Consider the following 13811-nt stretch of genomic DNA (forward strand, 5'->3'; position numbering starts at 1 on the left):
TTGGGTTGTATCTGACTGCAGTATTTTAGAAGCATGTTTGGTTTTCAAACCTTGAATAAACAAGAATGCTTGTTTAAGCACAGGCTGCCTGCCTCCCCTGTGTGGTTCATGTATAAACTGCTCTTTAAAAAGAAACAAACAAACTCTAGCTCTCAGGGTTGCAAACAAAACCTTTAAACTGGGGTCTGAATGGGACCCATACAGATGGCAAACACCTGGAAATAACTAAGTGTGAACACTCCTGTCTTGTACTGATTTCACTGGAGAAACAAGGCAAACTTGAAGGTGACCTTGTACAGCACTCATGTCAAGGATGTCAGTGCCAGCCAGTACACTTTACAGACTGGTAAAGGAAGAGAGTAGTGTCCCAGAAGAAAGTACAACAGAAAGACAGGGAGAGCTGAAGAACTAACAGGAGGGCTCAGAATTCCAGCCAATGACAATGACTAAATTTAATTAGGAACTGAAGTGCAAGCATAATCTTTGACCTGTGGGAAATGCTCTCATTGCCTTCACTGCCAGTTGTGGTACAACTAGAGAGTATAACATTCTTCAACTGGCCCCCGCTGACTGTAATCAAGACTCACATTTTGCTGTCTTCATGGAATAGGGGGACACTTTAGGGTTGGATGGAACATGACTGCAGGTGAAGTGCAGGTCTATGGCATCCACTAGGCCTGAGCATACCCCCAAATGGAGGACATAGAGAAGGGACTCACCCAACATTACAACCCAGCTGGCAGCTGGAAACAGTGAACAAGATCTCACTGCCAGATGTTACTTTGCAGCTCCTTTATGAATTTGCAGTCAGTTCTGCCAGTGTTTTGGCCCGTGTTTTCTTCCTTCACTCAACCCTCTATTGAGCATCTACTGGCTCATGGAGTGGCTTTTGGCCTCATGACAGTGGGCATCTCTAGTGATGTGAAGAAATTACCCCATGGGACTAGCAGGAGGTTGCTAATAGAGAAGCACATTCATTGCTTTCTCTGCCCTAAGGGCTAGAGCCATATTCTCAAGGAATGCGCCACAGCCTGAGGTCTTAAGGAACTGCACAGATAAAGGCAGTACTGAGAAGCTCCCTACCCATCTGTTACAGGACAGATAACAGCACTGTCTCCTAGTGGTGTTTATTATTAGGTTCAGGGTTGAACTAAGCCAACCCAAAAGATGGTTTTAGATGGTTGCTGTGTCCAGCGTGTGGTCATCCAAGGCCAGCTCAGTTGGTGGGGTTGTTCCATCTTGAAATTATAAAGAAATAGAGGTGCAAGTTTCATGACATCTTTACACTGTACCACCAAAGTAATCTCATTAACTTCTGTGCCTGGACCTTCCCTGATGGCAAGGGCCTGGTGGTATCAGGGGTTCTAGATATCAAAGACCTTGGCATTTTTGGCTACAACAGAATATAAGGGAACTGTCAAAGAGCCTGGGAACAAGAGAGCTAGGTGTTCAGTGCTTTGGTTTTAGGTCCTTCACTGGCAGAAGCTTCTGTACCACCAGCAGTTCTTTTTCCTGGATATTAGATTTGGTCCATGGCATCAGCTCTTCTGGGATTGCCTGTTCCTTTTATTTCCAAGTCCCATCAAGTTTCTGCAGTGCCAGCTCTGTTTGTAAAGCCCATTTGACTGATTCTTGCATTTGACATGGACCTTCCACTTGCATTCTGTTTTCACCTCATAATAGTGTCATGTTCCAGACACGCCGAGCCCAGGGCCCATGAGAGCTCACAGCCACTTAGATTGTCGATGTTCATGCCACCATCCATTGCCTTCAGGGGATGGTCTGCTCCCAACTTTGCCAATGCCAGACCGCAGCCAGCAAGGCGTCATACCTTGTCATGCATCCAAAAGGTGCATCTCAAGCCGGTCCGGAGAGGTGATACTCCCCCTCTATGCGACTTTGGTCAGGCTGCAGTTGGAGTACCGCATCCAGTTCTGGGCGCCGCACTTCAAAAGGGATGTGGCCAGGCTGGAGAGAGGGCAGCAGGACAGGCCCTATAAGGAGAGACTGAGGGACCCGAACCTGGTCAGCCTCAGCAAGAGGAGGCTGAGGGGGGACCTGGTGGCTGCCTACAAACTCATCAGGGGAGATCAACAGCAAATAGGAAGAGCCCTATTCTCCCCAGCACCACCTGGGGTGATGAGGAACAATGGTAATAAGCTGATGGAGAACAGGTTTAGGTTAGAGATCAGAAGGCAATATTTTCAGTTAGGGTGGCCAAAATCTGGAACCAACTTCCCAGGGAAGTGGTCCTCACCCCTACCTTGGGCAAATTCCAGAGGACGTTGGATGATCACTTGTCTGGGGTCTTGTGAGCCCAGCATTCATTCCTGCCTGTGGCAGGGGGTCAGGCCAGATGATCTGTTCAGGTCGCTCCCGACCCTAGCTACTATGAAACTCTGAATGCCATGAGCAATTGCTACATGTTGAAACCTGCTAGTTTCAATTCCTCAGGAAACCATCTGCCTTTGGTTCAACAAGTCAGGTTTTAGAAGCCAGAGGCTGTTTCTTTAGAAGGGCTGAGCTAGAGACAGGTCATTTTCTTCTAGATTAAAATCTCTTTAAGCCCAATGCTGGCATCCTTCCTACAGGAATCTGCTCTGTAGCTTCAGAAGGTTAGGAAGATAAGAATGCTGCAGAGAGCCATAATTTCTAGAAAGGAGGAAGAATCAGATCTAGACAAGCATCTCCACACCTATTTCCAGTTATTTAAATATTCATCAGCAGTTTTGGAGAAGTCTGATTTCATTCACATTCTTCAGATGAAATGCCTAGTAGAAATGCCCTCTAAAATAAATTCCCAAGGCCTGATTTATATTCCTCCCCTTCTCTGCAGCTATTTTGATAGCACTTGAGGTCAAAACCTTATTTCTTATGCTGTCAGATCATGTACTCCAACTGGGCTATAAAATTTTTGCAGTGCCTATTAGCTGGTAACTTTCAAGAGCAAAAGCAGCAGCAGGTCAGTTATACTGAATGATTTAGGGAGAAGAGAAAGATAGTATAGTTATGAGCATCAGAGTTTCCTTGGGCAGTGGGACAATTGTTCTGCAAGGGTTCTAAATATAAAGGAACTACTTTCCTTGAAGTCCCAAGACCTCTGACTTAAAGTCAGTGGTACATTATTTCTCCGACAAAACAAGCTCAAGAGTTTAATGTTGCTTTAAAAATAAGAATAGGAGATAGTTTGTTTTCACATTGCATATTTAAAAGTGATGAGTTGATACTACTGTGAACACCAAGAAAACCAAAGCCTTAGCAACAGAGGAATGAAACTGGCCTCTGACATGTATGAGCTTGCAGCAGCTGGACCTGTTTGACTGATAACTCCATAGGTTTTTAAGGTTGTAAATATGCCTTGAGTGGGTAGTCCCATCTTTTAAGAGGTTTAAAAATGTTTGAGTAGAGTTCAGTGGCATTGATGGGAGTGATGTACTAGAACAGGAAGGAGGCACGCATGGAAATAGCATTTCATTTGGTTTCTGTGTAGGCACCTTTTCAGAAGACTGGATAACAAGCAGCAAAAGAACCATCCATTTAATAAACAGCACTGAGATGACTGACCAGGTAAGATGTGGAGTCCTTTAAACACTTTAAAAAACTGCAGAATTCCTCAGATTGGCATGGAGTTTAACTTCGAAAAGAACAGGTTGCCAAGGGTACCATGGACTTTCCATTGCTCAGGGGGCTTGATACTGAGAGAGGATTGCTGCCTAGAAAAAAATATGAAGTAGTTAAACACAAATTGCTAGGCTCCCTGCAGAACTCCAGGGGTAGCTCTATGGCCTAGGCAACACCAGATGATCAGAACTGCCCTTTTCTGGTCTTCAGTTTCTCTCACGTTGCTGGAACTGGACCAGAATCTTTGCTACCTCTACCACTCCCCGACTCCCAGTTTCTCCAGACCAAGCTGACAACACCAGAGATGATAATCTTTGATTCTCTGAATTTGTGTGGATGCTGATAACCAGGTTCAAAATAGGGCTGGACAGATTCATGCAGGATAGACCCATTTGCAGGTATTAAACATGATAGGAATGCAACCTCCAAATTAAGACCTCCTAGGCCTCTGAATGCTGAAGGGAAAAGGGGCAGTAGGAGACAGATCTGGATAGGCCCTGGTTAAATACTTCTTCCCTACACATCTATTCCCTGCCACTGTGAGAGACTAACGGGCTAGATACACCCATGAGATCTGACCCAGCATGGAGTTCCTCCGTTCTTAAATCAGCTGAAATAACCTTTCCTCCCATTACGTCACACACACTCTTCCCTCATTTAATACTCTGCCATTGTTCAGGATGGGCCACACTACAGTTCAGAATAGTGCCATTGCAGTCTGACATTTGTACTTGTTTTAAAGGCTTTCTGATCTACAGCACTAAGGACTTTGGGGCGAGGATCAGGCCAGACCTTCTGCCAGCCAATTATTTTGTTTTGACTTCAGTTAGTAGGGTCAGTAACCTCCCGTCAGGGAGATGTCACATGTTCAAAGTACAAAAACTCCTTGAATCAGCTCATTACATCCTCTGCCTCCAAACAACTCTCACACGCTGATCAGTATCCTGAATTTACCCATTAGATTTGAACGGCATGAAAAAAGGGTATCACATGAGTACAAGAAAGAGTCCAGAGACTTGGCTGTAGCAAGAAAGTTTGGACAGGACAAGGGTGTTTCTGGGAACAGAAAAAAAACAGTCATTCTACCATCTCCCTTCTCATTAAGGAGCCTGAAGTTAGTACTAGCTAAATGAACAGGGAGACTGCTGTAGATGTGAGAGCAATAAGTCAGCCACAGGAGACCACCCTGCAGCAGGAGAGGTGCCTTAGATATTTGCTTCCAAAACCACAATTGTTTCCTGAGAGGTAGCAGAGCAAGACCAAATGTCAACAAGACCTATTCTTATCTAAACAAGGGTATAAGAATAGGCAGAATCCAGACTTATCTGTAAAGCCCTCCAAGGGAGGAAGAGGGTTGAACTCAGCAGCCTTCCTTTTGCATCACTTGCTATTGGCCAATCAGGCATCTTCTGACTCTAAAGAAAGTCTTTTACTTAGTTGCACTGAACTACAGTCTACTCCAAGCTTAACCTAAGGTACCAGTCAATCTCATAATGGTCCAGGAATCACAGGGGTTCCAGACGTTATTTGTAACTAGTTCAACTGATTGTGTGCGCAAACTTCCCTCTTTGCGCACACACCCAAAATCAGCTGCCTTTCTCTCTCCAAGTTGCTCTGCATTATGGTTCTCTGTGCATGCATGAGTGCATGTACATATTATCTTAGCAATGGTAGAATACTCTGGAAATGTAATTGTAGGTGTCTTCACCCTAAAAGGGCATCTGGTGTTAATAAGCTCTGCACATGTGCTATGGCTACACTAAAATGGTCACCAGGTTTCATTGCTTTCAGCTCCACCAGGTTCCCACATCGCAGTAGCTTGTCACCGTAGTTTGGCACTGCACATGAGCCAATCCTAGTACTGCATTACCCAGCTTGAGGCCACCATCGTTTCAGTAGCCTTATTTTATTTTTTTCAGAACAAACACTCAAGTATCTGTAGGCTGGTTGATGCAGGATTGGAACAAGACAGAGTAGCAAGAACAGTGTGTCTTATCCATCCCAAGTCAGATCTACCAGTCAGCTTTCCAGACACAAATCAGAATGATCTGGGATCATCAAGCAGGGAGAGTTCTGCATTGCATAGTTCTGGTTTGTTCTGTTGACTGCCTCCCCAGTCCTATAACCCAACTACTCTCTCCTTCTTCTGACCACTAATGTTTCAGCAGGTCATGAGTGATTGTGCTCCAACTGTCAGAGTAGCAGCCCTGAAACAGCTGAGCTGAAGGTATCACCCCAGGGCTCAACTCCCAGGCAAGCACTAGGAATATCCTTCCCATGCCAGGAGACAGCTACAGTTGTAAGACAGTCCTGACAGCAAATGAAACACCCACCTATGTTCTGGAAGTGATGACAGTGCTCACCTGCCTACAGATCCCTCTCAAAGCATCCACTAGGTACATGGTTCTGGGACAAAGGCACCTCCAGCAACAGCTCAGGAAAGGGAGAGGAATTTCTTGCTGGAATCTGGAGAAGTGCTACTTTTTCCAGCGTTTCCTGAAGGCAGGGCATAGACAGTTGTTTTCCAAGGCCCACTCTTGAAGGTTTTGTCCTTGCAGCTGCCTCCAGGGGCTGCGTCCAACTCTATTAACACTTAGGGATGACATCAAGTGCACAGTACTTCTTATCTGTCTGATACTTCAAAAGCAAAAATTAGGGTGAGGGTAGGGGAGAAAGCAGGTGAAGAGAAGCAGACTTGGACAGGGAAGTGAGCCAACACACACACACACACACACACACACATTTCCCCAGCACTTGCAGAAGGCTTGCAATCAAGTCACCACATGCCAGATTGAGATATACTAGAAAGGGAAAAAGGAGTAAACGGTGACGTTTGGAGATGATATCAAATGATTTCGGGTAATCAAATCCGAAGCTGGTGGTGGCGACGTTACAGGGATATCTCATAGAACTGACACAGAGGCAGGAACAACAGAGGAAAATCAACACTGAGAAGTCTGAAGTAAAGTATGTTGGAAAAAGTTCACACACTCAATGATGGCTCCAAATTAACCATTATCATTCAGGAGAGATCCTGGAATCATTGTGGACTGTTTTCAGATCAAATGTAGAGTAATGGTTAAAAAGGCAAATAAAATGTTAGGAATCAAAGGAGGAAACAAAGCATCTGGGGGAACATCTGTTCATTAGAGCGCCCCCCCCCCAGGATGGCAAGGTTGAATGGTCACAAACTCCTCCATGACCAATTCAGGCTGGACATAAGGAAGAACTTCTTTACTGTCCGAGCCCCCAAGGTTTGGAATAGACTGCTGCCAGAGGCAGTTCAAACACCCACTTTGAATGCCTTCAAGACACATTTGGATGCTTATCTTGCTGGGATCCTATGATCCCTGCTGACTTCCTGCCCCTGGGGTAGGGGGCTGGACTCAATGATCCTCCAGCCTTCTAGCCCGAATGTCTATGAAATCTATGAAAATATAATTCCATGAAGCACCCCATCTTTAATGCTGTGTGCAGTTCTGGTCACCCCATTTCAACAAGGATGCAACATAACTAGAACAGGTACAGAGAATGGCAACAAACTGATCAGGGCTATGGAACAGCTGCTATATAAAGAGAGACAGAAAAGACTAGGAGTCTTCAGCTTTGAAAAAATTTGAGTGGGATATGACAGAGCTATAAAAATCATGGTCTGGAAAAAGTGAATAGGGCAGTATTATTCATTACATCTACTATAATAAAAGAACTACGGGGAGGAGTGACATTATCAGACAGCAGGTTTAAAACAAACCAAAAAGAAGTCCTTTTTTTTCCTTTTAAAGCACAGTGCATCATGAATATGCAGAGCTTCACTGCCACAGGATGTTGTGGAGGCCAAAAGTCTAACAAGGTTCAAAAGGGGATTAAATAACTGGGTACAGACTAGATCCATCAGGGGCTATTAACCATAAAAGTCAGGAATGTAACCCTTTGCTGGAGACTGGGGGAGTCCGACAGGTGATGGAACACTTTAGGCAAGCTGTTCATGATGCTCTCTCTGAAGCAGGGGTGTCTAACCAAAGGGTCATTGGGCCCTTCAAACCGGACAACACATGAATGGTGGTGGCATAAGTCCCCACTGCTGCCAGAGCCCCTGTTTTGGCACATCTCCAGAACCCAGGGAGTGAATGATGTTGCTGCTGCCGCTTGTCCCCCAAACCTCCCTGCCAGGGGTACCTACAAACCCCAAGAGGGAAAGGCAAGTGGAATTAACTCCCTGGTTTCTGAAGCCACACTAAAGTAGCAGTGATTAATACTGAAGCTATGGCAACAAACCCTGTAGGCCAAATCCATGGAACAAAGTGGTTCAGCCACTGAGAAGCCTTACAAGCTAGATGACACCTCCAGGGGCCAGAGCTGGCCCACAAGCATTATGTTGATGCCACTACTCTAGAAAGCATCTGCTACTGGCCACTATTAGAGACAAGATATACAGGGTTGGACAGACCTTTGGTCTGACCCAGAATCTCAGTTCTTATATCGAAGTCTCTAGGCACAATTGGCAGCCCTTGCTGGACACTGCTGATTCGATAAAGCAAGGAGCCATCCTCCAACGTGAAGGTTCAAAGATGCTGTGTAAAGGACAAGCCTGACTTGACACCATCAGTGACTCTGAGGCCAACGCAACAGTCATACAAGATCCCCTGCAATATCGGAATATTTTTATTAAGTTAAACTATGAGCTGTGCAGCGGAGCAGCAGCTGCCTTTGTTGTTTGGCTCTGGCAGAGGCAGCAGCGGCTCATGGAAAGTCTCCACTACTCCCCAGGGGTGTGCTGGCAGAAGGCAGGCTTGTCCCACACTGCGGTAGGCACTAGCCTCACAGCGAGACAGACAGCTGGCCTACTCCTGCAGGAACCTGCCTTTAGTGCAGTACTCTGAGTTGGAGGATAGTCACCGATAGACTTGATCACATGGTCTCTCACCACCATCTCCCCATGGATGTGCCCAGGGCAGATGGAGCCATTGCTTGCCCTGCTATGGTTAGTTTGTCTCTTGCACAGGCTGCTGTGGGCCACAGTCAGTCATTCTAGCACATCCAAGTGGGCTCACACAAACATTTGAAGAAGAAGGAGAGTGCTACAAGACAGCCACTCTAGAGCCTGTGTGCACTCGTGGCCAGAAGGGGCAGCAGGGAATACAAAGTCTGTCTTCAGCTGCTGGCTAAAAGATATAGTAGCTTAAAATGTTCCCCTCCCCTTCCAAAAACCCCCCAAAAAACTCTATAAAATATCTTTTCACATATAAAATCCTGAAGAAGGTGCATGTTGGAGCCAGTCCAAATGGCGTGCTCAGTTACGCAGGCACATGGGACAGGGATTCATTGGAAGGCACGAGGAGATGGGTTCTGGGAAGGTTGTGTGAATGGATGGGATGCAGCCACCACTTCCCAACAAGTGAGGAGCAGAATAAAACAGACCTGAAGAGGGGAAAAAAAAGAAAAACAAGACAAATGACTTAAAAACACTATTTCTACCAGGCAGAAGGCTGACACTTCACTAAGCTGAGAAGAGAGGGCCACTATGTGCCCAACTGCCAGCTAATGTCACAGCTTGTACTGCAACCCCAGACTGCCTATGAATAAGCATCAACAGCACCTGGGGTTGTGTGGCTCTGAGCCCTTCCAGTGGTGCCGTGAGCAGGAAGAGGAACCATGAGGATGGAAAACTCCCACTGGACCAGATCCAGTCAGAATAAGACACCCAACAGAGTTTGCTCTTGCCTCGAAGACAGCATGACCCAGCAAGCAAGAAAAGAGGGCACTCTTGATCACTCCCTTAGGCCACCTTACACCTCACTCCTTGTAAATGCCAATAGTAGGAGAGGCCCAGGATCAACAGAGACAGAGAGTTTTGCTTAATTCAAGCTACTTCCGCAGAGATTTAAACACACAGATAGGAATAAAGTTTCTCCCTATTCAGGTAGTAGTGTGTGGAGTCCAGCACGATGCTGCCTAGCACTGGGGGTGAGTCAGGGATGGCCAATGCCTCCCTTGCATCTGCCTTTCAAGCCCACCCATCACAACCCTGCAGCCTAGGGACCATGAGTGGAGTACTGCCCTGCAGCAACCCCTGGGTGCTCGTGACCCATAACCTATGTTCCTCCCCAGTGCAAGCTGGCAAGTCCTGACCCCTCCATGTCCAGTCTTTCACCTCTATTCAGCAATGCTGTTACACAGCGTCTCCTTCTCCTGCAAAGCCGCCATGGCCAGGCGCAGATGCTCCTTCAGCTGCTCGATTTCCCGCTCTGAGCGCACTTTGATGTGATTCAGCTCCATGTAGACATCCTGGTATTTCCCCGAGGCAAACCTCTTATCCTGCAGCAGAAGGCAAGGAGTCACAATCCAGACACTGGTATTCATGGGGGAGGGGGAAGGAGAGGGGAGCAGCACAGATGCCTCTGGGAGGAAAGCCAGGGAGAGGGAGACCTCAATCTGAACCCAAGCCCTGGTCTGCTCTGCCTCACTATGCAGGCAGAGGGAGTCTGGGAGCTGAGCAGAGGCCTCAGACTGCCAAGAAGAGACATCACTGCTCTGGTACAGCAACGGCACCCCCAGAGATCCAGTTAAAGGGGCAGCTGGGAGGAGGAATTCACAACAGATCTACTCAAGGCTGAACAGGTTGGGTCAGTGAGACCGTTCTCTAGAAGCACCTGAAGGGCCTCCCCTTGAGGGAGAAGAGCGTGTACAAGAGGACAGAAGTAGGAGCCATGGGAAACGTAGGCATTGGTGTCACGAAGGTTTCCCTGAGGACGAGGGCCATTCAACTGTAGAACAGTCAAAGGGCAGAAGGGATGGAAGCCAGAGGGTTCAAGCCATGGAGAAATAAAAACAGAAAGGGATGCCCATAACCATGTTGCACTGGGAAAGGGGAAAGGTTACACAGTGGAGCTAACCCTCCCTTCATGGTGAGTTACTGAAGGTACAGGAGAGAAAGCAGGTGACATGGCCTGGCTGAAGGATGGATGGCAAATGGAGGGAGGGGAAATAAAGCAGCTGAACTGGAGCTCCACCCAGAGCTGGCCAGGTCTTCCCCACATGCAAAGGCTCCCTTCCTGCAGGTATATGGCATATGCACATACAGAACTGGGCTCCAGAGGGTTAATCTAGGAGGACTGGGCAACCCTGCGCAATTCTCCCCCAGCAAGAAATGCTTTTCCCAAATCCAAAACGCCCTGCCTCACACTTCAGCAAGGTCTTGGCATCCCTCCTGCCTTGAACTCTACTAGAAGGAAAACACTTCCAGGGGCACCGTACCTTCTGCATCATCTGCAGCTCCTCCCGAAGACACTGAATCTCTTTCTTCAGATACTGGAGCTCATTTTCTCTCACTCGAAGCAGCACCTGCAAGGAGTGAGTGAGACAGAATGAAGGGCCTGAGCTGATACAGCCTGGCTCAGAAACTGCCTCCTTGCTGCAGGGTTTTGGCAGAAGCATGTGCTGCAGAGGGTGGGGGTAGGAAGGAAGGGTCCAGAGCACCAGGGCAGGAAGTACTGCAGATCAAGAGCAGGGAGTGCTGGCAGAGTGCTAGAGGGGAAGCTTGCGTAGCTCCTTCCTGCATCAGCTGGTGTCATCAGCCTTAGGCATTACAGGAATCCAGGGCCCCTAATACCAGCAGGACACCACCGCTGATGGCCCTGGCTGCTCCTCCCTTCAGGTGTCCAAAGTCCCCAGTGGCTGGCCATGCACGCTTTCAAAGTGGGCCAGCACCACGTGACCCCAGCAGGTCTCCTTACCTCTAGCTCGCAGGAGCTCCTCTCATTATTGTGCAAGGCCCCATCCCCAGAACCATGAGAAGCGATGGAGGTCCGTAGCCTCCCAATCTCCTCCGACAGGCGTGCTTGCAGATCCTGGGGACCAAGAGTGGAGCCCATTAGGACAGTGAACACAAGTGTGTAACAGCTTCCAGATCCTGGTGTGGCTCTGACTGACAGCCAGGACCATAACCCCAAGGACCATAACCCCAACCCCCTCCCCATCACACACACATATCCCAGGCTCAGGATAGAGGTGGTTCACGTAGTTCTGGACAGCATAGCTCAGTGATTAAAGGGGTTTCTGATTATCCAGGAAACACGCCCCTGGGAGCTTTACCTCCAGGGAAAAATCTCTTGCCTGGTTCTGCCGGAGGAGTTCCTTCCCCTCCTGCTGACAGCACTGCAGCATCTGCTCCCGCTCTTCTGCCTTTTCTGTGAGGTTCCCTATTTCCAGGCACTTCTGGGAGTATTGCTCAGAAAGAACCTGCAGCTCCCGCTTCAGAGAAGCCAGGTCCAACCTGCCACAGATGCCCAATGTTACCAAAGAAAAACTAGGCACCTGCTGTGCCCCCTTCCATATCTCTATCTGTGCACTGGCACTGCCTTTGCCCACTGAAAGCCTTAACCCTGCACTCCTGTCACTCCCCTGAACAGCTGGTAATCAGAAGACAAAGGTTAGTTGTCAGCACTGAGGGGAGGACAGAGGGCTGGAGGAAAAAAAAAAATGTATTCCACACAGATCAAGGCTTCAGCCCTCCTCACCCCACCACACACACAGTGGCTGCTTTCAGGCACCTCATGTGACAGGAGATGAAATGGAGGAGCCTTTTGAAAAGCTGGGAGAATCTGAGCATGGCTGCCTCTGCTGGTGTTTTAGGGACAGGGGAGCTGTTGGTTCCTCCCACAGCACCCTGCTATTTTATTGACAGCAGGGAGGGGAATGTCACCTGAAGAGTCAGCACCTCAGTCCATCCTCCCTTGTCTGTGCCTGGGAAGAGGGAAGGGAAGCAGCTTAAAGCTAGAAGCTAAAGCCACATTATCAGGGAGGAAGACAAGAGGGATGGGACATAAGGAATACCCCCAATATCAATGTGGCCGGAATCCTCCAACCCTTCCCTGCTGGCCTGCTCTGCTCCCTAGATGAGGGGATATCTGAAAGGGACCCCCCGCCACACCCAAGAAACTTGGCCTGGGCACCCTGGGAAGGAAACATGTGAAGAGACTCCTTACTGGTGTTGCCTCTGAAGGGCGTCAGAGCTGGACCCACCATCCTGGAAGCTGCGCGTCCTGCCCAGCTCTTTATTCAGCTCCTCCTGGTGGGCCTTCTTCAATGCTTCAATGGCTAGAAATAAATGGAGACCCAAAGACATGGAATCAAAGTGGCCCAGTCCCAGCTTGGTAATGTTTGGCAGTGGCAAACTGGCTCTGTGTGGTCATCAGGTGCACATTCCCAACTGCTGCTAAAGGTCCTACAAATCCAGGGAGGACTCAGTATTTCCATCCTCTGGTCTGCAGTGGGCACATTCATGCTAATACCCATAACCCCAGCCAGTACTGGGTGAGCCACAGATGTAACTGCTGGAAGCTTCCTGCCATGACAAAGTGGTGGTAATGGGGTTACATGAGAGTCTCTGCGCATAATCAGATCTAAGGATCAGATTTTTCAAATGGACCCACATCATTATACCCAAGAAAAAGAGCCTGAAGACATGGGGGTGGGAAAGAGAGAGAGTAATCTGGCCTCAGTCCAATCTGGCACAGTGCACCCAGCTGTCATTGAAGAGCCATAGGCCCGCATGTGACCAGACCATGCATGGTATCAATAACCATCTGCCACCTTCAGCTAGCTGAGTTGCTCACTCCTTACTTCCCTGATTAAAGGGTGGATCTTTGTGGGAATGGAATTCCAAATTTCAGTTTGGATCCCAGCATGCAGAAGCCCATGATGCAGAGGGGTATATTCACAGGGAATGCACGGTCCTCTTAACTACAGGGTATTAGAGGACACAGAAAACAAGGCAGACCAACTACCATACTCCTACCTATCGCAAGATCTTTTCAGAAAGGTCTCATTAGCTCTGCCTTGGATCTCAGCAAGTGACCAGCCCATTGCAAAGCTGAAAGGGTAATTGCTGATCCATGGAGGAACATCTGCTTACTCCAGAGGCCCCAATTAACATTGGGATGCCTAGTGCTGCTCATACCCAGAGAGCAAGGATTGCCGTCTAAACATACCAGAATGTGGGGGCAGACCGAGGTGAAGTGCCCAGGCCAAGGACCTGCAGGTGGCCACTAGCATAACTGGAGACAGAGCCAAGAATATTGACTCCCAGAGCAATGCTTGGCTAACTTGCATCCCTGCAATGTTGTAGAGATTAAACTGTTTTCTATGGTCAGGGCCCAATCCCAGACATGCTGGCACTAACTGAGGACAGC

General features: G+C 48.1%; 1 protein-coding gene across 3 annotated transcripts in view; it reads right to left on the reverse strand.

The window, feature by feature from the left end:
• Positions 1 to 3522: 3522 nt before the first annotated feature.
• Positions 3523 to 13811, reverse strand: part of TRIOBP (TRIO and F-actin binding protein) — a 40602-nt gene continuing 30313 nt past the window's right edge. For 2 of the 3 annotated variants that reach the window (XM_059726414.1, XM_059726413.1), the window contains 6 exons: positions 12606 to 12717; positions 11713 to 11893; positions 11355 to 11468; positions 10876 to 10962; positions 9773 to 9936; positions 3523 to 9039 (listed from right to left, as the gene is read on the reverse strand). In XM_059726414.1, coding sequence (XP_059582397.1) covers positions 9775 to 9936; positions 10876 to 10962; positions 11355 to 11468; positions 11713 to 11893; positions 12606 to 12717 — 656 coding nt within the window. In that variant the 3' untranslated portion in view covers positions 3523 to 9039; positions 9773 to 9774. The remainder of the gene's footprint in view (positions 9040 to 9772; positions 9937 to 10875; positions 10963 to 11354; positions 11469 to 11712; positions 11894 to 12605; positions 12718 to 13811) is intronic. The other variant, XM_019489528.2, reaches the window with a different exon arrangement.

This window comes from Alligator mississippiensis, chromosome 4 (assembly GCF_030867095.1).
Source record: "Alligator mississippiensis isolate rAllMis1 chromosome 4, rAllMis1, whole genome shotgun sequence".
Taxonomy (NCBI): domain Eukaryota; kingdom Metazoa; phylum Chordata; order Crocodylia; family Alligatoridae; genus Alligator; species Alligator mississippiensis.